Source organism: Diabrotica virgifera, chromosome 9, assembly GCF_917563875.1.
Source record: "Diabrotica virgifera virgifera chromosome 9, PGI_DIABVI_V3a".
Lineage (NCBI taxonomy): Eukaryota > Metazoa > Arthropoda > Insecta > Coleoptera > Chrysomelidae > Diabrotica > Diabrotica virgifera.
The window spans coordinates 176,645,638-176,671,424 of NC_065451.1; the positions used below are offsets into that span (position 1 = coordinate 176,645,638).

At 34.2% G+C, this 25,787-nt stretch overlaps 2 protein-coding genes and 1 long non-coding RNA gene across 25 annotated transcripts in view; 1 reads left to right on the forward strand and 2 right to left on the reverse strand.

The window, feature by feature from the left end:
• LOC126891985 (uncharacterized) overlaps window positions 1-25,787 on the reverse strand; it is a 167,250-nt gene that overhangs the window by 93,045 nt on the left and 48,418 nt on the right. The gene's annotated exons all lie outside the window — the stretch shown is intronic.
• LOC126891978 (zinc finger protein 845-like) overlaps window positions 1-25,787 on the forward strand; it is a 151,081-nt gene that overhangs the window by 75,708 nt on the left and 49,586 nt on the right. For 2 of the 17 annotated variants that reach the window (XM_050661341.1, XM_050661348.1), the window contains exon 1: window positions 6,498-7,317. The exons of 13 other annotated variants lie outside the window; for them this stretch is intronic. In XM_050661341.1, coding sequence (XP_050517298.1) covers window positions 7,092-7,317 — 226 coding nt within the window. In that variant the 5' untranslated portion in view covers window positions 6,498-7,091. 2 more of the 17 variants (XM_050661352.1, XM_050661355.1) reach the window with 2 other exon arrangements.
• LOC126891981 (uncharacterized) lies at window positions 1,515-6,400 on the reverse strand. The gene is made up of 5 exons (XM_050661359.1): window positions 5,659-6,400; window positions 5,173-5,601; window positions 3,142-3,378; window positions 2,528-2,846; window positions 1,515-2,470 (listed from the first exon to the last, which is right to left on the reverse strand). The coding sequence occupies exons 2-5, from the start codon at window positions 5,438-5,440 to the stop codon at window positions 1,618-1,620; spliced, it is 1,677 nt and encodes a 558-aa protein (XP_050517316.1). The 5' UTR covers window positions 5,441-5,601; window positions 5,659-6,400; the 3' UTR covers window positions 1,515-1,617.

Consider the following 25,787-nt stretch of genomic DNA (forward strand, 5'->3'; position numbering starts at 1 on the left):
ATTTTATTATAAGAATTATAATTATTTAGAGTGTTTTATTTTATTTTTATAAATGTAGAAATTTTTCCTTTTGCCATATGTAGGTAAACATAACCTATTATGTGAATTTGTAACTTTAAATTCGATAATAATATGTGTTTGCTTTTGTTAGTGATGCTGTTTTTATTAAATATGTAGGCTATTTTATTTTTATTAGGTAATGTTTTGTTTAGAGGTTTGTTCCTCGTATTACTTTTATTTCTAGAACATTCATTTTCTTTTTGTCTTTCCTTTCTTTTGTACAGTTGGCTTTCTATTTATTTTCCTCCAAATTTTTTGTGCCATATCAAGAATACCTTTTACACGCATATCCTGATTAACTGTCGCCCACCACGTCTTTTTCGTCTTCCTATTCTACAGGGACTAACCACCTCTCCTCTACTTGCATGGTGTGGTCCTCATCTCTATGTTGCTCATAACGTATACCTTAACCTGTTTCTTATTTTGTTTCCAGTGGGATCTACACCTAATTTTCTCTCATATATTCATTCCTAATTTTATCTTTTATAGTTACTCCACTCAGCTAATGAATCATTCGCATCGCAACAATATACAATTCCTGTTCATTCCAATGTTTTACTGCCCAATATTCAGTACCCTACGTCCATACATCATAGCTAGTTTTAATGCAGTCATATAGAACTTACTTTTGAGTTTTATTTGCACCTTTCTATCATACTTTGCCTTCTTGGCTTTTCAATATTAATCAACACTACGTGCAAGTCTGCCTTGCATAAATTCTTCTTCTTGTTGTCCTTATGTCCTATAAGAGCGTCGGACTTTGGTATCACCTATCCATCTTTTACTCATATCTTCCACGCCTTCCAGTCTCCTGCCATTTCCATCTGCTGCACTGTTTTCCCTCTCTTTGTCACGATTTCCTCAATTTGTTCCATCCACCCTTCTTCTTTTCCCCTGTCTTTTGGCATGTTACCTTCTTTACTAGTCTGTTCTCGTTCATCCTAGTTATATGACCAAACCAATTCAGCTTTCTTTTTTAAATTTTTTTCTCTATTGGTTCTGACAGTACATTTCTGATGTTTTCGTTCCTTTCTCTGTCCATCTTCGTTTTTCCAGCTATTTTTCTCAGCTGCTTCACTTCTGGCACTTTCATGTCTTTTATTTGTGACCCATGTCTCGCTTGCATATAGAAGAGTTGGTACTGATATTGTATTATATACATTATGTATTTTTGTGTCCTGGCTGATTTTTCATTTTCTCAGTATCATATTATTAATCGCATAATATATTTTCGTAGCATTCTTTGTCCTATTGTCTTTTGTCCTTTGTCATAGCATAAATTCAAAATTACTTTTATTTCTAGAACCTTGCACTAAATTTTGTTAAGATTTCACCATAAATGTATGATACCAAAAACATATTTTGAATTGGGTGCTAAGACAAATGGTCTGAACAAAATTAAGCAAAGGTTTACTGGAAATAACTATTTCAAACTAAATAAAACACTAAATAGCTTTGTTTAAATTTTTTTTATTCAAGGGGAGAGCCCTTTATTGGTGCAATGGCGAGATAAAACTCCTCTAAATCTCACCTAGGACTAAAAATCTATAAATAACATTACTTAACATTCCTTTTTTTATTTGAAGGAAAATACTGCTGCTTCTCCATTTTTCGCTTCTTTGTAATGTTCATTGCCTCTTCATTAAGTTTTTCCAACGGTCCTTGAACCATCCTCATAAATTTGGCAAAAGATTCGTCATCTAATTTGTTCATCATATTATTGACGTATTCCTGTTGAAGATTTCGTTTGGTTTTTTCCTGGGTCACATTTGTCTGTTCTAGTTTCTCTCTGATAAATTCATTAATTTCCTCCTCATGGTTTGATTTGATAATTGAACTTTCTCCCAAACACCTTGCAGCATCATCTAAAACAGAGTTAGTACCCACGCTCTCCTCATACATTCTTACCAAGTGCACATGCTGACACAAGGTATTTCTCACTGCATATACTCTACAGTCACACTGATAACGGTGTATACAAATTTTACAAACTCTACAAAACAACATCTTACATTCACTTTCACACACTTGTCTTAAAGTTACATTTTGTAATATATTAGGATCCGTAAGGGATCTTACCTGATATTGCCCATATACCTCCATATTCTTCGTAACCTCCATTTTCCTTTTGATCGTTTCTGCCCCTCTGTGTGCCTGAATTATAGTCCTGTCCTGATAATTGTTCGCGTTTGGCCGTTTTATGTCCACAATTCTTTTCCACATTTTTACCTCCACTAGCTCATCCATAGTATCCAATAATTTCTCGATTCCTCCTGTTGCAGTCCGATTTAGGTAGTTGGTCTTCAGTAGATTGTTCAGCGACTCCAGGGACATGTTGGTATTAATTCCAGAATTTCTTCTATAACAATGGGCCCACGTTTTTGTTCTCTTCATAGACTTAAAGTATTTCCTAGAAAAAAATATACTTAATGTGTCTTAAAATGTACGATTTCATATAATTATTTACTTTTCCAGATAATTGCAAAATTCTGTCTCATTTGCATTTTTCAGTTTGGTTAAGTAGATATCCCGTAATTCCATAAATTTTTCTTCATCCGTTTCTGTAATAATCTGCCTCAGGTCGTTTTTCATTTCCTTCTTTATAGTTGTATCCTTTATTTTACTCTTCCCTTGAAAATTCCAATTTTTGATCACGTGCCAGGTACATAAAAGCTTATTCGGTTGATTTCCCATTGTATTCACCCATGCATTGTAATACTTGGGATCATCATCACTCATGAAATGATCTGCGCGAATCTCTGTCTTCATCCTATTCTTGAGGGCACCTAAAGATTTAAAAATTATCCTTACCAGTCATTAATTGTTACTAATTATACAGTGAGGACGTTAAATTGGGAATAGAAAGGGCAAATTTGGAGAGACATCAGGATAGGTAGATTTTTATTCTTAAATTATGAATTTTTGGCATATTATGATTTAAATTCTTATTGTGGCGTATTATGCCAAAAAGTCATAATTTAAGAATAAAAATCTACCTTTCTCCGGAGTTCTCTCCAAATTCGCTCATTCTTGAGATAATGAATTTATTCCAACCAAACGTTCTCACTGTATAATACATACCTAAAAAAACTTCTTGAACTCGTTGGTCCAGTCTGTTTGACAGTAAGAAGGCAACTGGAAATCCTTGGTTTCGGTCATCTTTAATAAGCATTATTGTTAAGTCCATCCGTCTTTTATTAGTTCCATGGGTTCCGTCCACACATATTATGTTAGGGAATTCTCGTAACTTATCCTCCATTATCTTGTTCATAAATCCAATGGCAAAATCTTCTGTCCTCAGCACATCATGTTCTTCTCCTAATAAAAATAATAGTAAGAACAATATGGAACATGATATGGGCACTAAATCAGATAGAATGAATTACATGGACCAGTATACTGACAACCAATCAAGTTAAAATGGAATACATGTATGTAGGCAAAACATGTCATATTAATGTTGGCAAAGAAGAATATTCATAGCCAATAAAAGCTACTATAGCTTAAATTAAAGAATTAAAATCAGGTAATATTACAAGAAAAAAGTGCCACGTATACAGGATGTCCCCACAGTACACAAATAGTTGGGGGTTTAAAGGAACAAAACCCCCATAAAATTTTTATGTAAATATATTAAATAAGAAGCCACATCTCGATAAAAACTGGCTTATCGAAAAAATACTAAGAGGCAAAAAAAGTTTTAAAAATGTTGTGTTTAACTAATGGTACCACAATCATGAATTAATTGGAAGGTACACAAAAATTGGGGGGGGGGGGGTTTAAGGGAACAAAACCCCCATAAAATTTTATGGGGTGGACAAATTTTACTATAATTTTGTTTTAAGATGTATCTGCCATAAGAATGATACATGTCTATTTTCAATAAAAAATCTAATAGTTTTCGATACATTGAAAAAACTCGATTTTCTTTTTGTAATTTCAAAGGGCTGTAATTTTTTATAAGCACATTTGTACTAAGGTAAGTTAGGTTCAACCAAACTATTTTAACCCCAGAATGTGTGGTATAATTTATGACCAATCTTTTTGGGACACCCTGTATAAAACCTTAATAAAATAAGACCAGTTATTCACATACAGTCGGAAAAATGAAAGAATACCCATGAAAGAACATATTAAAACACGCTGTATTTTCCTGTCACCGTGTCACAAAGAAAATTGTCCAGTGTAAGTACATATAACAATAATTATTACATGTAAGCTGGCGCTGGCCAATTTTTTGTGTGGCACGGTGACAGGAAAATACAGTGTGTTTTATATGTTCGTTCATGGGTATTCTTTCATTTTTCCTAATGTAATGGATCTCAAACCTGGACACTTACTAAAAATAAAGAAAGCCAATTGGCTAATTCTGAAGGAAAAATCTTAAGTGGAATGGAGCAAAATGAAAAATTTTGATGTATGTCCAATTTTCAATGTGTTTTAAATTTATTTTAAGTATAAACTAGTAACAGAAAATTGTATGTGGAGAGAAAGATATACCTTTTAATTGTACAGGGCATACCACAATCTTTATATCATAATATTTATATAAATAGGATGACTTGAGGTAGAAGGGACATGTGGAAAGGGCAGAAAAGATGAAATATGTTCCAAAATACACGAATAAATGCCAGTTGGACATAGAACTAGAGGAAGACCAAACATTAGATATAAGGAACAAATGAAACAAGAAGTACTTCAAGGTCTTCAACAGGCCAAGGCCCAAAAAGGTGTTATAAATATAGCAATGATGATAATAAAAGGACAATTTAAAACTAGTTATTTAAGGGGTGAAAGTTGTTGATTTCTGACAAGTGTGAGATTTATTACTTGAGGGATGCAAAGGTAACAATTAAATCAGTAAATTTAACATATCAACCACCATCATCTCCTTAACAAATTAACTTTAACGAATAACTAAAACTAGCATACTTATATATTTTTAAAAATGCTTATTGTATATTTCATATCAAGGGATAAATGTTTATTCTACTTAAGGGTAAGATTTCTTATACGAGCCAAGCAAGGATAAGAATTCACACAAGTCATATTGAGAGAGGATTGATTAATAAGGTATAATGTTGGTAGCTATCAAAAAAAATTGGTGTTTACCTTCTTTCTTGAATAAGAAAGCATAATTCTTGTTGTTAGTATTCCATTCCTGAACCTTTAAGGCTACAGCTACCATATCATTTTGATCTCTTTTCTTGTGTATATTATACTTTGTGGACAAATTTACGAGATCCTTACTTGTTGATACAGCAAGTCTATCTAGTTGTGGTATTTCCAGTTTTCTTGAATCTTTTAAAATTCTACTAGGTGGCACCCCAGCGGTTAATTTTTCTACAAGCATTTTTTCTTCTGCTTTTGACAGATGCATGGCTCTTAATTCTTCTTCATGTCCAGCATGTGTTTTCCAATAACTGAGGGAAACTTGTCCTTGATCTCTCTGTTTGCAAATAAGTCTGGAGGGACAAACTCCTTTAATTTTAATTGATCCACCAGATTTCTCTGTCCTAATTTTATAGTTGGGCTTATACCCTAAAGATAGACAAGTATAAGTTTTAATTATTACAAGTAACAAAGAATTGGACTTACCACGTATGTCACTTCTGTTACACTCATAGTATAAGCTCTTATGTTCCTTTGTATTACATACTCTAGTCAATGCATAACTGGTCTCAATTTTCTGCTTATCTTTCCATGTCTCATATTCTTGTTTGCTAGAAAATTCCAAAGTTATTAGTTCAATACTCAACTGGTGGTTCTCCTTGAGATGTTTTCGTAAATTTTCATGGGTTTGTAAATTAGTTTCTTGCTCACATAACGGACAAACAATATGATTAATTTTCTTAACTGACACATCTATTTTATGTATGCTTTTGATATGATGATTTCGTATTTTCACAGTTTTAAATATTTTGCTGCAAAGATGGCAGGTTCTTGACAAATCCTGAGCTCCTGAGACAAATTCAGAACTTGTTGAAGTCGATTGATGGCTAGCTAGTTGAAGTCGATTGAAGGCTCGTTGAAGTAGTAGATTGGTAGATCGAATCCATTGTTTCTTGCTAAACAAAATCTTGGTTAATCAAATAATGTGTTCTAACGAACAGATTTTTTTCAAACAACTGAAAAATTGAAATATAAAAATGAAATTTTGTATGTATGTTTGCTGTTGAAAAACCGCCAAACAGACTAAGAAAATATGTGCTTGGAGTTAAAAACCGCCAAAACACAAAACAAGGCGCCAAATCGAGGATTGATTAAACAGACAAGACCCCCTTTTCTATGGACAAGACAAATACATAAACATAACCTCACAAAAAATTCATCAAAATCCATCATGTCTATGTCAAAATCAGCTGACGATGATGACCAATCAGAGTAAATCTTTGACGACCAATCGCAGCAGAAATCCTTGCGGTTTATAGTAGGTTTGTTCCAACATGAACTTTTGGACGGTCCAGAAACCGTCACGAAACTACTTGTACCGTTTGTTGTGCGCATGTTCGTAATTGTATCGCCCAGTTATCGTCCCATGACGGTAATCATATATTTGTCATTTTTATTGGTGACAGCTTGTGTGCTTTTAGTCGATCAAAGGCTCAAAAACTTTAAAGAATTAAGTCCTAGTGCGCAAGTCAGTCCAACCAGCACATTATGCATTTGCCCGATTACTGAAATGATCATCACGAAACCGTCACCGAAAGATCACAATTCTTGTTGGAACAGTGGGAAGGACGATCCGATGACGATCATATTTTTGTTGGAACGGATTTTATTTACTGCGCAGGAGCATTACCGTTTCGTGACGGTTCTCGGTCGTGTTGGAACAAACCTAGTGTATTCTGAGCATGTATCGAAATAGTCGGTTGGTATTTTGGTAAAATAAAAAATAGTAATAAAAATAATGCTGCAGCTGCATACTGTTCTTTTATAATATGCGTTATCGTTATATTTTCTTAATGTGAGTGATTTTTTTGTGTAAAATTATTATTGGCATTCAAAAAGTCAAGGTCAAGTGTAATAAAATGGAAGTAAAACAAGGCAGTAGCGAGAAAACATGTAAAATAGAAATAGAGTATAATGATTTGGATGATGCTCCTTTGGATGGCTTTAAATGTGAAATTAAGGATGAATCTAATAGGCACGACACATATGATTCTTTGGATTTAAAGAAATGTCCCATAAATACTGAAATAGAAAAACATGGAAGTAAACTCGACCCATTTGAAGAAGAGGAAAAAACTGAAAAAGGTTAGTATAAAATATTTAGTACAGTAAAACCTCAATATAACGGACTTAGGATATCATCATCATCAATGGTGCTACAGCCCTATCGAATAGTGATGTTGATTAATGTTACTTTCAAGTATTCCTTACAAATCGTTTTTGTATAAAGTAATTATTTACAGTATTCCTTACTATGATTACTTTTGTATTTGAGTACCAGTAATCATATCGAGAATCGTATTTCTCAGCATCACACAACACTTTTTTCTATGTTTCTCAGTAGGTAGGTATTTTCATAAATGAGGGGGTGGGGGTATTTTGTATAGGTATTCTGATATAACAAGGACCTTCACCAATCTGTTTAAGGGATAAAAATGATTTGATTACTATGATTACTTTTGTTACCTTTGTATTTGAGTACCGGTAATCATATCGAGAATCGTATTTCTTAGTAGGTGGGTATTTTGTATAGGTATTTCGATATAACAACGACCTTCACCAATCTGTTTAAGGGATAAAAATGATTTGATTACTATGATTACTTTTGTTACTTTTATATTTGCGTACTGGTAATCATATCGAGAATCGTATTTCTCAGTAGGTATGTATTTATTTTGTATATTCGCGGTGTGCAAGTACTTGGAAAGGGAAACGAGAAACGACCGTGCGCGAGTCGCGGAGAAATATTGCAACTATCTTAAATAATTCATATTGTCAATTGAAATTGTCAAATTGACGTATATTTCATACCTTCTGTCATTGAGGCAGAAAAATTATATATTGCTCCACAATATTGATATGATATACAATTATTATATAAAGGTAAATTTAATTAATTGTATTTTGCTTGCAGTACTGCATTTTAATAACTGATTTTATTTACTACATACAATTGTTTACGTTTGCTAAACATAACCTGCATCTTATTTTTTCTTCTTATTATTTTTTTGGATTATGGTCTTGACAATTATCCAGCAACCAGGACTAATATAATTGGCCAATATAATTAAAAGTGCGAATAAAAGTACAGAGCGTAGAAATAGAGGTCGCTTTGCCGAACTTGCACGGTCCCAATAGGTATTCCGATATAACAACGACCTGTTTAATGGAGAAAAATGATTTGATCTGTAAAATCTAAAATGCCCGGCTTTATTTTTATTTTCATTCTGTGAATTATCTACTATCTAATCTACATCAGCAAATCACGTAGATGTAGATAAAAATATAGGGTTCTCCCATTCGAACTTTGTTATTAACATACATTACATATTTTATGTATACCATTATCCCTCCCTTTCATCATTATACATGTCTCATCTTTTATCTTCTCACCTCACCCTCACACCCTTAAAACGCTTCATACTGATAACGATATTCGATAACACTCATAAAATACCGGTCACATCCATTACTCACTGGGATACGATTGGTAGAAAGTAATCAAGTGTACTAGTTGTAGATACAATAGTCGTTACTCGCTCTGATACAATTGGTACGAAGTAATCAGAGAAATCAAAGTATAGTATCTCTGTATAGTAATTGTTACTTTTGGTATTTGTAAGTAAAGAGTACTTTGTAACTAATAGATACTTTTTCAACATCTCTACTATCGAAGAGCCTCAACCTTCCCAAGTCTATTATGCCAGTCTGTCCTATCTATTGCCAGTTTGCTGCACCTATTTTTCTCCCATCCCCATCTACACCATCCTTCCATCTGAGTTTTGGCCTACCCCTATTTCTACTTCCCACAGGTTGTGACATAAGGATTCTTCTAGGAGGGTTGTTCGGCTGTGATCTTCTTTCATCTTTAGGGTGAGTAAAGAGCATAAAGATATTTTTATTCATACCAAAAATGAGTACCTAATTCTCACAACAAACTTTACAAAAGACTACCTACTCAAGCCAAGTATCCACTTCTGATTTTTATTCTTACCACGTGGAGTATGTCCTCCAATGCTCATTTTACAATGTTATAATCAACTAAAGCTTTGAATTATTAGTTACGCTAACTTTCGGATAATCCGAACTTTTAGGAATCTGAACAGGCTGTCCCCCCATTAGTTCGGATTTGCGGGATTCTACTGCATTTAGTTTATATTTTAACTACAGTTTATTTTTTAAACAACATCATTTTCCCTTCCCTATCCTTGATTGGTCGATTAGGTTCATATCGCCTAGTGAGAACAATAGTGGCGAAACTAGAAAATTAACGTTTTTGAGTTAAGTCCATCAATCGACATCTAAATATGCCCTCTTTTATGTGCAATATCGGCTAACCATTATTTAATTTCCTTATTACTAGAGGGCGCCTACAAGTCTTTATGGTATTGTGAATTTGTCAAATATTTTGATGCATTAACGACGAAAGCACACCAAACTTAATATCAATACTGGCGAATCTGTAATTACGCCGTGCCTACATGTATTTGAAATATTAGATATTTTATTCAAGATAGTAGTACAATGTGCAATAGTGGCGAATAATCACTTTTGTCTGTGTGGTCGTTTTTGCTTTTGTGTTTTTTTTATAAAACTTCTTACAGAGAAACTCAGTTTCAATCGTTCTTAGGTACTTAGAAATAGCAAATCAAGAAAGCGTCTATCCACTTTGGATCAGTATTGTTTAATTCCACACTATCGAGAACCAATATTCATTTCTAAAAAGAAGTCTTACAAAATAAATCAATTCCTTCTACCCGCAATCATTTCTTTAGTATTTTGAAATACGAAACATACTTGAGTGAAATGATGAATTTAATTTTACTATTCATAGTTCTTTTGCTTACTTTTATCTTTTATCATGTTTATCGTTTTCATAATTATTACTTAAGATCTTATTTTGTTATGTTTCTATTGTACTTTAGTTTCATTTTGCTCATAACTGGTGTGTACAATAAAATATTTTATTTGATGCGTTTAATTTATTTTTAAAAGTAAATTTTTTTAATTATTTAAAACAGAAACTAAACTGTTGCAGTATAGTAGTATTAAAGTATAGTGGCGAAACATCAAATTAAACATTTTCGATAATGCAATAATGGCGTAATGCAGAAAAAAAATAAAAAATAAATACGATATCCATCTTTTCTTCAAATAAAATTACTTCTACTAATTGGTTTACATATCTAGAAAGCACATTATTAGAAAAATTTTGCAAAATGATTACCTATAAGTCAGTTATACTGTTTAGCAGTTTCATCAAAACTTCAAATACGATTATCTCTAAATGTTCATTTTGAAGTTTAGTCACTATTGTTCTCACCAGGCGATATAATAGTTTTGTTTTATGGTAGGTTTACTTAGGCGTTAATTTAAATAATGTTGCTGGCTAAATGGGCATAGCTCCCAAAGGCCATAAAAGAAGATGAAAAAACATTAAACAAACAAAAATCTTACATAATCTTCTATATAACAATATGACTTTGACACTTATAGGTACTAAAAATAGTTATCTTTGTTTCACACTCCAGACAAAAAAACAGTGTAGCCGGTAGTTGTAGTAAATACATACAACATGGCAACAGCGCTTTCCTGCTAAACTTAACGGTAACGAAAAAATTAATATATGAAGAAAAATTTGCTGTATTTGTTTGCTGGTGGGTTATGATGTCAACAAATCTATGACGTGCATGAATAATAATTGTTTGACTTTTATTTATTTATTTTGCTCAACAGGTCATGTAGGCCCTGGGCATGATATACATTACATTTTTTTTACTATACATACAATATACAATATTTGTATATTAAAAATACATTATATAAGTAAATATATTATATAGCTATCATTTTACAATTCATGGACCATTATTGCCAACTCTTTGTTTGTTCTTCTTCTCCATCCCATTTGTGTATTTATGCCTCCGTAAATTGATCGGAGAATTTTTCTCTCCCATCTTTCTAATCTTTCATCATCTGCCTTTCTCAAAGCAATAATTCAGCTACATATACAACCGTAGCTCTAATCACTGTCTTGTAAATTCTTTATTTTGATTTTCTTGAAACAGACTTAGACATCATTAGGAATCTCAGCATTCCGTATTTCTGGTTGCCTTTTGTAATTCTGGATTCTATTTTTTTTATCTTCATGTCCATTTTCCTTTACTTTCACACCAAGCTAGGTAAACTTTTCCACTCTGTCAAAACTGTACGTATATGTAATCTTTCTCCTCTTGTATTTTTATAAACTCTTCATTGTCTTGCTGTGTATTAGATACCTACCCATTACCATGTATTTCGTTTTCTTTTCATTTAACTTCAGGCCAAAAATATTTGCTTTTTTTCTATCTTTTCTTTGATTTTGCTAACTTTGTTAGATCATTTGCGAAAGCAATACATTGATGTTAATTTTTAATATGGTGTGTTCCATTTTTATGCTGCAATTCCTCATTATTACTTCAAGAACAAGATTGAACAACGTGGTTGACATCGGGTCACCTTGCCTGAGTTCTTGTTTGATTTTGTAGTCCTCTGAGACGTTTGTCCACACTACTTCACTTTTGTTTGACTTTTAGTTTATAGAATAGAATAGAATAGAATACTTTATTGGTATAGCTTTACAGCTGCCATCATAAAGATGGATATACACGTCAGATATACAACACAATATAGTCACAGACACATAATCAAATACCTATACATACACTTAAATTTTAGATTTAACATAATGTACATTGATAAATATGAAAATTATTAATATTAGACAGAACTCATAACAGCAATCTAGTTGCTAAGTATTCTTCTACACTGTAGAATGCATGTTTACATAGTATACTTTTCACAACTCTTTTGAATTTCACCGGATGCAAAGATCTAACTTCATTTGGAAGATGATTATATAGCCTGACCCCCACATAATCTGTGGACTTCTCAAATTTGGATAGTTTGTGACCAACAGTAACAAACTGATTGGCATTCCTAGTTGAGTATGCATGTAAATCAGAATTTCTCTTGAATGAATGTAAATTATGCTTAATATACAATATGGATTTCAAGATATATATGGAAGGCAACGGTAAGATATTGTTATTAATGAAAACTTGCTTACAAGTATGCCCAAAAGGAATATTGAAGATAAGTCTAATAATTCTCTTCTGTTTAATAAACACTGTGTCTGATTTTGTGGAATTACCCCATAACGTAACATTATAAGTAAGGTGACAATAAACCAAAGAATAATATACATTAATGAGAGTTTTAATACTGAGTGTTCTCTTCAACTGTACTAAAGCATAGAATGAACAATTTAGTTTCTTATTAACATATTCAACGTGAACATCCCAACTCATAAACTGGTCCAAGAATACACCTAAAAATTTTATGTTTGGAATATTTACAATTTCAGGAATAGACACAACTGGCATATTTCGTTTGCATCTAAAATGTATATACGATGTTTTATCAATATTCAGTTGTAGCAAGTTTTGTGTACACCATGTTTGGAATAATCTGATAACCCTTGACACTCTATTTTGAAGCTCTACGTATGTATGTGCTGATACAATCACAGATGAGTCATCTGCGTACATTACAATGTGGTCATGAGTAATATGATCGGGTAGGTCATTGACAAAAATAAGAAATAGCAGTGGTCCCAACACAGATCCCTGCGGCACTCCTACATCTACACTGAAGATGTCTGACCTTTCCTTGTTTAATTCAACATAGAATTTCCTCTCCAGAAGATATGAGTTCAATAAATTTAACATGTTACCTCTTATTCCGTGGACATACAATTTGTTAAGGACAAATTCAAATTTAAGACTGTCGAATGCTCTGGAAAGATCAAAGAAGATACCCACTACAAGAAGACCATCATCAAGATGCCTATAGACAGATTCCATAAATACTTCAGTAGCCCCCTCTGTTGATCTTCCGGATCGAAAGCCATGCTGTTCTGAACACAGTGCATTATTTTTGTCCAAAAACTGTATGATCCTAGTGTAGTAAGCTCGTTCAAAAATTTTTGAAATTACATTTAACAAAGAAATAGGTCTATAATTATCAATACAAGTGTGATCGGATTTTTTATATACTGGAACAATTTTACTTAATTTTAGGTTTTCAGGAAATTCACCTGTGTTGTATACTAGGTTAATTAAATATGCCAGCGGTTCTGATATAACATCCTTGATGTGTTTGATCATTCTTGTGTTTAATTCATCATTTCCAAAAGAATGTTTATTTTTAAGACCACAAATAATATCAAGAACTTCATCAGATGTTACTGGAAAATAAACAAAACTGTCTATAGTCCACCTATGTGATAAAGTACAGTTTTGAGGGTTATTGTCAAGCCTATTTTTTAGTGCATTATTTTTGTCATTGAAATGGCATGCAAAATATTGAGCTAAATTTTTATCATCTGATATTAGTTTGTCTTCAATTTTGAGTTTAATTTTATTAGTACTTTGCTTTCTCCCTATAGTTTTATTTACTATACTCCACATAGTTTTTTGTTTATTATTACTACTTATAATTTGAAGATAATTGAATTCCCTTTTCTTTTCAGCAATAAGATTATTGTATTCCTTCTTGGTAGCTTTATACTCATTCCAGATGTTACTATTATTAGAGTTTTTAGCTTCATTAAATAGGTTTTTTAATTGTTTACTCCTAGCATATATGTCATGATCAACCCAACCTTTACTTTTATGCACGTCCTTACCTATTTTACTTTTAAGGGGACAGTTTGAAGTAATAGCAAAGTTTAAAGTATCCATAAATTCGATAAAAGCGTTATTAATATTACTTTCATTGTATACCTCGTAAAAACCAATCCTCATTAAGTCTTGTTTTAGGATGTCTAAATTATTATCATTTAAACACCTAAAACACTGCTGTTTTATATTAGATTCCATCCTATCCTGATTACGACCTACAACAATGTCAAAAATAATGGCAAGATGGTCACCCATATTGGGTTGATTGACTTGACAAGTATGATTCATAGTGATATTATTAGTAGCAATGTAGTCAATTTTTGTTTTTGTTACTTTATTGTTATTCATGAAAATACGTGTTGGTATATTTGGGATATTAAGAGACAAACCAAACGATTGAAAAAGATCATCTAATCGAAGTTTTTCATTGCTCTGAATTAAGTAGTTGATATTAAAGTCTCCACAGAGATAAATTTTATCAACACGGTTGTGAAAATGACCTAAAATATTAAAACAATTATTTATAAAAGAATCTAGATTGCTGTTAGGCGTTCTGTACACATTAATGACTAGAAATTTACAGTTACTGATTAAAATAGTCACAGCACAACATTCAAAGCTTTCTTCCTCAGAGAATTTACGGCAATCAACGACTGAGACTGCATACTTGTCTGTCCCAGATTTAGATAAAATAAGAGTTCCACCATGTATTTTATTTTTTCTAGTAAAATGTGTTACTAAAGTGTACCCTGGGATATAAATAAGATTAATATTATCCTCATTACACCAGTGCTCCTGAATACATAGAATGTCAGGTTTTTCAGCATTAGAAAAAAGCTCAAGATTTAAAAGTTTGTTTGTTAAACATTGTACATTAACCGAGATTAACTTCAATTTAAAGTCATTTACTATACGTGAAATAGTTGTATTGCTTGAGGACCCACCTAATGCGACAGCGTCCTCCTCATCTTGAAAAACGAGACTAATGCTCCGCTGGGCCAGATTTCTCGCTTCCATGCATTCTTAATTAAGTCTCGTCTAATGGTCACTTTCATGGATGCATATATGTCAGGTTTTTTGGACTGATGGATTTCGCATTTTACGCCATCTAAATGATTTTCCAGGAACTTTTCTAATTGCTCCGGTTTTGTGTCAGGCTTTAGGCGAGTCACATGTAGGTTGATCATTTGTGGAACAGCCTCAATGTTGCAAGGTGACTCGGTACTTCCAACTAAGAACTTCCTCTTTTTTCTATGAGCTACCTGTGTCCACGCACCGTTGCTTGAAGACTCTGAAAGAACCGGAGCATTATTTTCAGTGTTCAACAGATTATGTAAAACAGTTTGAGTTTTGGCTTCTTGCATTGCGGCACTCATTTGTCTTGATGTAATGTATTTTTTTTCATTTGGCACTTCATTTCCAAAGTTTGTCGATGTTGAGGATCGCGCTAGCGTTCCGTCTGCAGGAATTTTAGTCACTACTAATTCAGTTTGTTTACTATTAGTAAGGTCATTAACATTTTGTAGTTGTTTATCATCTTTACCAGGGGAAGTCCAGTTTTTTCTTTTGTCAACGTTAATTACCTTGAATTCAGGTTCTTTAGTTTTTTGTTTTACTTTTTCTTCAAGGAGCTCGTTAGTTCTTTTTAACAATTGATTATTATCAAATAAAATTTTATATTTTTCCTCTTTTTCACTTAAAATTGTTTTTAGAAAATCAATTTCCAACTGTAGGATATGTGCATTTACCTCTTGAGTATGACTTACTGAGTTTCCTTTGGGATTTTCAGATTGTTCACATGTCTCACATACAATTCTAGTATCACATAACTTTATACATTTCTGCTTTTTTCTTGATGAACAAGATAAATGAAAAATACTTCCACATTTTATGCACACTATAACGTTAGTAGTTTTCTGGCAACATTTGAATGCTTTTTCCTTAAAATTCTCATCATTTACAGAGAGGAGTAATTTCACGTGCGCATCGTTCGGCGCCATCTTGAATATAGTGTTTTTAGTACAAAATCAAGATTGGCAGGTCAAAATTTCTGATGTAAGAGCACTGTCAAAACATTAGAATGTGACTTCATCATGGCCACGTTAATGTCATTACTTGTCAGATATTGTCTTTGTTTTTGTTTACTGTACAAATAATATCTCTACACCGAGAGAACAATTTCTTTTCTCCTAAAACACCGATTTCTTTGAGCAATATTTCTTAAAAGTTAACATATCCTATTAACTTAAACATACCGCTTCACATATAAAGAAACGAGTTTTTTAAACACAACTCAATAATTTCTTACAGATAATTTCTTCAATACCAAGAAATGCATTAATGGTTACATTTAATTTTCTTATCCTAAAGTTTTTATTTCTTAAATTGAAAACTACAAATATTTTGCAGTATAAGAAATATAATGTTAAGTTAATCCATATTTATATTTGTGAACAAGAAATTTTCTTGCAATCAAATAAATATTTTAAACCACAAGAAATAATTCTTCAGAAATACCCTCTGTAGTAACTGTGGTTATAAAATAAAAACTTTGTCATTAATGCCGAAATGTTACCTGCAAAGAGATTTTCTTCCACAAAAGAATTGCGCAGATTAACTATTTATGATTTAGTCGTCAGTGTTTGTCAAGATGGCGTGATATGTTCATGTTCATAGATGAATGTTGGATTTATTGGTGTACTTTAAAAATTAACGGATATTTTGAAGGTACGTACATATATAGGTATTAAATAAAAGTAAATTGAGTAATTTAAGATGTAATAAAAATATTGTTGCGTATCCGAATGGTTAAAAAAGAAACATAATAGTATCTTTATTTGCTTTTTAGGTTTAATGATGGACGACTCTGAAATAAAGGAGCTTATTATTCTAACTGGGAAATATGCCACAATTTAAAGCTGGGACAGAATGATATAATATATAGCTTCAGAACAATATTAAGAAAGGAGTTATTAACCATCTGCGGGGCCTTCCAGAAATGGTAGAACTTCATACATGTAAGTACCTTTTTAAAAATGTGTATACTTATGTATCAACTATAATAGGTTTCTTGAATGTATCGTCTTCTATAAAAAATATACAATATAACGCTATATCAAACATGGCGGGTGCAACGCTGAGGATTTTTCTGTTAATTTATTTGAGATAAAGAAATCAATTAGTCTAAAAGAAATATATGTTTATGGTTAAGAAATGTTATTGCCGAAAACCGTGAATTAGTTAATATGTATTAAATTACTTAGATGTAAACTAATAATACTTTCCCGTAATAAAATTTCTTAATGATTACGTATGCTGTCTCTTTTAGATTATAAAAATTAAGAAAATTACATATTATTATGTCTGATTCAATGTTTTACGTTAGTTGTATTTTCCCTCTTGTTTTAGCTAAACAATGTTTATTGTGTGACTTAATATTATACAGATAAATAATTAATATTTCAAAAATGAATAACCATTTTCAATTTCGTTGCAAAACGAAAATACAGCCGAACCATATTCCAGTCCAATCAGAGAGTGCCGCAAGCACCTCTACCGGTTTCGAAACTTATTAGTCTCTCATCAGGAGGCACATATGCTGCTCTCCCCGATCCAACCAAAACAAACCCCAGCGTGCAGTCCCGAATTGCAACGAACGAAATGGCATAGATGCCCTAGCGGCAACTGCTAGCAAAAGACTAAGTTTTCACTCTAATGGCACACAACATATCCCACCAGAATGAAAACAATGGGAACCTTCTCTGGTTACACCTCCGAGGCTTCTACAATTTGCAAGCCATACGGATGCTGAGACTAAGGAAGATGAGGGAATTCTACAATTTACAATTCACGTCACATCTGCTCAGCGCGGTAAAGTTCCAACGAGACTGGTTCCCTTCATACTCCACACAGAGTAAATGTAAATCAAAAATGAATAACCATTTTCAATTTCGTTGCAAAACGAAAATACAGCCGAACCATATTCCAGTCCAATCAGAGAGTGCCGCAAGCACCTCTACCGGTTTCGAAACTTATTAGTCTCTCATCAGGAGGCACATATGCTGCTCTCCCCGATCCAACCAAAACAAACCCCAGCGTGCAGTCCCGAATTGCAACGAACGAAATGGCATAGATGCCCTAGCGGCAACTGCTAGCAAAAGACTAAGTTTTCACTCTAATGGCACACAACATATCCCACCAGAATGAAAACAATGGGAACCTTCTCTGGTTACACCTCCGAGGCTTCTACAATTTGCAAGCCATACGGATGCTGAGACTAAGGAAGATGATGGAATTCTACAATTTACAATTCACGTCACATCTGCTCAGCGCGGTAAAGTTCCAACGAGACTGGTTCCCTTCATACTCCACACAGAGTAAATGTAAATCAAAAATGAATAACCATTTTCAATTTCGTTGCAAAACGAAAATACAGCCGAACCATATTCCAGTCCAATCAGAGAGTGCCGCAAGCACCTCTACCGGTTTCGAAACTTATTAGTCTCTCATCAGGAGGCACATATGCTGCTCTCCCCGATCCAACCAAAACAAACCCCAGCGTGCAGTCCCGAATTGCAACGAACGAAATGGCATAGATGCCCTAGCGGCAACTGCTAGCAAAAGACTAAGTTTTCACTCTAATGGCACACAACATAACCCACCAGAATGAAAACAATGGGAACCTTCTCTGGTTACACCTCCGAGGCTTCTACAATTTGCAAGCCATACGGATGCTGAGACTAAGGAAGATGAGGGAATTCTACAATTTACAATTCACGTCACATCTGCTCAGCGCGGTAAAGTTCCAACGAGACTGGTTCCCTTCATACTCCACACAGAGTAAATGTAAATCAAAAATGAATAACCATTTTCAATTTCGTTGCAAAACGAAAATACAGCCGAACCATATTCCAGTCCAATCAGAGAGTGCCGCAAGCACCTCTACCGGTTTCGAAACTTATTAGTCTCTCATCAGGAGGCACATATGCTGCTCTCCCCGATCCAACCAAAACAAACCCCAGCGTGCAGTCCCGAATTGCAACGAACGAAATGGCATAGATGCCCTAGCGGCAACTGCTAGCAAAAGACTAAGTTTTCACTCTAATGGCACACAACATATCCCACCAGAATGAAAACAATGGGAACCTTCTCTGGTTACACCTCCGAGGCTTCTACAATTTGCAAGCCATACGGATGCTGAGACTAAGGAAGATGATGGAATTCTACAATTTACAATTCACGTCACATCTGCTCAGCGCGGTAAAGTTCCAACGAGACTGGTTCCCTTCATACTCCACACAGAGTAAATGTAAATCAAAAATGAATAACCATTTTCAATTTCGTTGCAAAACGAAAATACAGCCGAACCATATTCCAGTCCAATCAGAGAGTGCCGCAAGCACCTCTACCGGTTTCGAAACTTATTAGTCTCTCATCAGGAGGCACATATGCTGCTCTCCCCGATCCAACCAAAACAAACCCCAGCGTGCAGTCCCGAATTGCAACGAACGAAATGGCATAGATGCCCTAGCGGCAACTGCTAGCAAAAGACTAAGTTTTCACTCTAATGGCACACAACATATCCCACCAGAATGAAAACAATGGGAACCTTCTCTGGTTACACCTCCGAGGCTTCTACAATTTGCAAGCCATACGGATGCTGAGACTAAGGAAGATGAGGGAATTCTACAATTTACAATTCACGTCACATCTGCTCAGCGCGGTAAAGTTCCAACGAGACTGGTTCCCTTCATACTCCACACAGAGTAAATGTAAATCAAAAATGAATAACCATTTTCAATTTCGTTGCAAAACGAAAATACAGCCGAACCATATTCCAGTCCAATCAGAGAGTGCCGCAAGCACCTCTACCGGTTTCGAAACTTATTAGTCTCTCATCAAGAGGCACATATGCTGCTCTCCCCGATCCAACCAAAACAAACCCCAGCGTGCAGTCCCGAATTGCAACGAACGAAATGGCATAGATGCCCTAGCGGCAACTGCTAGCAAAAGACTAAGTTTTCACTCTAATGGCACACAACATATCCCACCAGAATGAAAACAATGGGAACCTTCTCTGGTTACACCTCCGAGGCTTCTACAATTTGCAAGCCATACGGATGCTGAGACTAAGGCATCTATGCCATTTCGTTCGTTGCAATTCGGGACTGCACGCTGGGGTTTGTTTTGGTTGGATCGGGGAGAGCAGCATATGTGCCTCCTGATGAGAGACTAATAAGTTTCGAAACCGGTAGAGGTGCTTGCGGCACTCTCTGATTGGACTGGAATATGGTTCGGCTGTATTTTCGTTTTGCAACGAAATTGAAAATGGTTATTCATTTTTGATTTACATTTACTCTGTGTGGAGTATGAAGGGAACCAGTCTCGTTGGAACTTTACCGCGCTGAGCAGATGTGACGTGAATTGTAAATTGTAGAATTCCCTCATCTTCCTTAGTCTCAGCATCCGTATGGCTTGCAAATTGTAGAAGCCTCGGAGGTGTAACCAGAGAAGGTTCCCATTGTTTTCATTCTGGTGGGATATGTTGTGTGCCATTAGAGTGAAAACTTAGTCTTTTGCTAGCAGTTGCCGCTAGGGCATCTATGCCATTTCGTTCGTTGCAATTCGGGACTGCACGCTGGGGTTTGTTTTGGTTGGATCGGGGAGAGCAGCATATGTGCCTCCTGATGAGAGACTAATAAGTTTCGAAACCGGTAGAGGTGCTTGCGGCACTCTCTGATTGGACTGGAATATGGTTCGGCTGTATTTTCGTTTTGCAACGAAATTGAAAATGGTTATTCATTTTTGATTTACATTTACTCTGTGTGGAGTATGAAGGGAACCAGTCTCGTTGGAACTTTACCGCGCTGAGCAGATGTGACGTGAATTGTAAATTGTAGAATTCCCTCATCTTCCTTAGTCTCAGCATCCGTATGGCTTGCAAATTGTAGAAGCCTCGGAGGTGTAACCAGAGAAGGTTCACATTGTTTTCATTCTGGTGGGATATGTTGTGTGCCATTAGAGTGAAAACTTAGTCTTTTGCTAGCAGTTGCCGCTAGGGCATCTATGCCATTTCGTTCGTTGCAATTCGGGACTGCACGCTGGGGTTTGTTTTGGTTGGATCGGGGAGAGCAGCATATGTGCCTCCTGATGAGAGACTAATAAGTTTCGAAACCGGTAGAGGTGCTTGCGGCACTCTCTGATTGGACTGGAATATGGTTCGGCTGTATTTTCGTTTTGCAACGAAATTGAAAATGGTTATTCATTTTTGATTTACATTTACTCTGTGTGGAGTATGAAGGGAACCAGTCTCGTTGGAACTTTACCGCGCTGAGCAGATGTGACGTGAATTGTAAATTGTAGAATTCCCTCATCTTCCTTAGTCTCAGCATCCGTATGGCTTGCAAATTGTAGAAGCCTCGGAGGTGTAACCAGAGAAGGTTCCCATTGTTTTCATTCTGGTGGGATATGTTGTGTGCCATTAGAGTGAAAACTTAGTCTTTTTAATTAATATTTCATTAACAAAAAGAAAAAAATAAACAAAGATGTGTAGGTTAAATAATGCCATGTTTGAACTAAATATGATTGATTATTATTAGTATTAATAGTTCTTATGTGGGGCCGTGTATTTGTTTTTTTTTGTATTTCCTAAATTTGTGAAAATAAATATCTATATCTTTATAAAAAAAATTTATTAAAGTAAGTTTACTCTTTCTACATAACGATTTTGTTTTAGGGAATTGCTGATATACAAAGTGCTATTAACAAAAGAAGGAAAATTTGAGGAAGTTGGATTTGCCTCTCCATCCTTTTATTGTTGTGTAGAAGCCAGTGGTTTAAGAGTGGAGAAAATATTTGTATGTAATAATAATGTTTTATATCTTGTTTTATTAATAAATAATGATTTTACCTTAACACAATGATTTATTTCGCCGTATGTAATATCACTTTATTTTCAAGAAATATTAACTTAACTCTAAATATACGTTTATCTCTACGAAATATATTTCTTAACATTAAATAAATTAATTATTAATAGTAAAATAATAATATTCCTTACTAAGAAATATTATTGCTCAGAAAGAATAGTTTTCTAATGTGTAGAAAATATATTTTTATGACTAATAAAATTAATTAACATCAAGTGTAATTTCTTTCTGATAAATGAGTTTGAAGTTTGCCAGAAAGTGATAGTTCAATCATGTTTAAGATATATTTCTTTGGCTATAGTAGAATTTATTTGAAATATTTTAGAAAATTATATCTTACATACAAAGATATATTTCTTAGGCAATATGCCAAGTCGATCTTTCTTAAATATTAATAAAGTTTCTTTATGCCAAGAATTTTTTTCTCTCGGTGTAATTCTTTATTCTAATTAATGATGTCAATCGGTTTTCATTTCTTGCCGAAATATATTAATAATACGCCGAAATATTTGTAATGTTAATTAACATAAATAAACATCAACTTTAAAATTGACATTTCTCTAGCCCAGCTATACGACACCCACACGGAACTGCCCGAACTTGCAAAAGTGTCAACATGGTATTATAATAAGAAAAACGTAATCGCGATTACATTGAGAATTTTATAATTATTTTGTTTAAATAACCAAAAACATGTTTTATCCAGATTTAGCCATACGGCTCACACACTCCCTCTAAGGGGAAAATTGACTCATCCCAGATACCTACGGTATCAAAAGGATTGAGCTCTGGTGGGACTCTTTCCGTGTTATCGAGCCCTAGGTGACTTGGAATGCAGGTGTATCTCCCAAAAATTTTCGTACACTTCTGGCCGTCGCAAGTAGTACAGCTTTCTGCATGGTCTTATAAAGATGTTCATTTAGACCCAGCTTTTTTATGCTTTCGAGGAGGGTCTTCGGAATGACTCCAGTAGTAGACATAATAATCGGTATCGTCTGGGTACTTTGCATTCTCCATTGCCTTCGTATTTGAATTTCTAGATCTCTGTACTTGGCGATCTTTTCAGTAAATTTACTTCGTAAATTATTATTGTTAGGTATCGCCACATCGATTAGTGTTGTTTGTCTTGTTAATTTATTGACTAATACGAGATCTGGTCTATTATGTGCCACTGTTTGGTCTGTGAGCACAGTGCGGTCCCAGTATAGCTTGTAGTTGCCATCCTCAAGCATACTCTCAGGGACGTATTGATAATACGGGAGATGGTCCGTTTGGAGAAGTCCCAGCTTGATAGCTATCTCTTGATGAAGGATTTTTCCCACTGCGTCATGCCGTTCCTTGTATTCAGTTGCAGCAAATGCCTGGCAGCCCCCTGTAAGATGTTGGATGGTTTCTTGGGCTTGACATCCATATCGGCATCTGTCGTTTTGAACCTGAGGGTCTTTGATGATATATTTCAGGTAATTTCTTGTTGGTATAACCTGATCCTGAATGGCCAGTAATGAACATCCGTTTCAGGAAACATCTTTCCTGATGTCAACCAGTAGTTCGACGCTATATTGTTGACATAATCTTGGCTGACCTCATTGGGATGTCGCCCGTGCAGAGGTTTACCCATCCAGGCGCGCACTTTTTCGTCCTTAGTAAAAACAGAAGAAAAAAGAAGAAGAATTTATTCAAAATTAGGTAACCCTAATATACAGTTAAAATTGAGATATTTTATAATATGTATATACAATTTAAATTATTTGACAATAGAAAAGTGTTATTAAGATACAATATCCAAGTCATAATAATAAAAATAAAACAAAAAAACACTTAAAATATTCCATTACAATACAATCATTAAAAATAAGTTGGTAAGTAAGGTGGTTTATGCACATTTCTGGTTCCCTCAGTTTGATCGGTGTTGTGTCATCTACTGCGCAGATAGCGCGGTGTAGAGTAGATGTCTCAGCCTGCAACTGAAAATAAGTTCTTAAATTAGCAATTTGTCTATCTAATTGCTTACCTATATCCATAAGTCCATGTTTTATTATTAATAATAATAAAATGTTTTTATAATAATAACATGTTTTATTATTAATAATATAAATTTTATGAACAGTTGTCTATCAAGTCTCTTAGTGATTAGACGTGTTTGATTTAAAAGTCGATTCACTAATTGCCGCAAAAAATACACAGTTTGTTTACCTTTTACTCATTTATTTGGTTAAGTTTTTTGGATTTCTACAAGTAAGTCGATTCCTTACTTAATTTATCCTGGGAAATTATACTTAAAAATCCGACTTTTGTCTGGGACGGATGTCGGGAACTTCACCTGGCGGCGGGAAGCCGCCGCGATCTTCAAATATAAGAATCAAGGATATCAGGGTTCTGGATGGCATGGAACTCGACGATTCAAATGTAAATATTAATCAAGATGGTTTTCGCGGATTTACAGAAGCCGATAAGAATAATATTGCAACAGGGGACAAAAATCAAGTTTTTCCAGCAGATAATGATAACAATAAAAGCTCATTAACAACAACAGCAAGTAATTTAGACCAGCCAAACCAGTCTTTCAAACGCGATATTTCCATTAATAATCGATTTACGTCAAGAGATACAGGTCCGTACTTAATTTTTGTGGAACACGAAGTTTTGAATGTGGGAAGATTGCATCCAATGAGACTTGGTGAAAAACTGTTAGCACTTTCGGAATACGAAAAATCGATCTTAGAAATTAGTAGCGTGGGTCGTAATAGACTTAAAATTGAAGTTAATTCAGGGTTAGTTGCGAACAAATTAGTGGAAAATTCGGTATTCAAAGACAATAAACTGATAGCTTATATCCCCTCACATTTAACTGAAAAACAAGGTATTGTGAGATCGGTCGATACATATCTGACTGAAAATGATCTTGTTAAAGTTATAAAATCAGAGTGTTCTGTTCGTAAGGTGCAAAGAATGTTTCGAAAAGTAATAAAAGACGGAGTGATTGAAAAAATCCCCCGTCAAATGATAATTGTCACATTTGCAGGGAACAAAATTCCCCAATTTATTTATATAAATAAAGTGAGATGTCCTGTAGACACGTACGTTCACCCTGTTAAGCAGTGTTACAATTGTCTTCGTTACGGTCACTCTGCATCTCAATGTAAAGGAAAAAAGAAATGCCGAAACTGCGGCAAAGAAAATGATAACGAATGCACTCAATGTGATAACTTCTGCATTTTTTGTAACTCTAATTCTTACAACTCGACAAATCGAGATTGTTCAGAGTATAAAAAACAAAAACGAACTAAGAAAGCAATGGCACACCTTAATATTTCTTTCAAAGAGGCTGAAAAAGTTATTGACAATCCTGCCTACACTAGTATTGTTCAAAAAAACAGATTTGCTCCGTTACTGTCATCCACTACTGAATTCCCTTCATTAGTTTCCAGGCCAAATACCTATTCCAATATTGCTCAAAGCTCATCAAAACATTTGCCTTCCATTGCAAATATTTCAAATACTGCAGCTTCTACTAGGAAAAAAAACGAAAAATACACCCATCGTTTCCAATTTAGCTTTTGTGCTAGCCCCGTATTCCAGTTCGGAAACTATAATAAAAATGTATCTAAAAATAACGATGAACATCTTAAAAATGAATTCGCTACTACTTTGAAGGATTCAATCAATAATTTCTTTTCAGACATTCCTGCTCGAAACCCTGCGATTAATAGTTCAGTTCCCTCTATACAAGATGTAGAAAATATAATTAACAGCGTGATTAAACATTTCTTTACCTGATATGGCCGGTTTAAAAATTGTCCAGTGGAACGCTAGATCAGCGTACTCTAATAAAAACTCTATTACGCAACTTTTTACAGAAGAACACTTTGATATAGCTCTTATTTCGGAAACTTGGTACAAACCT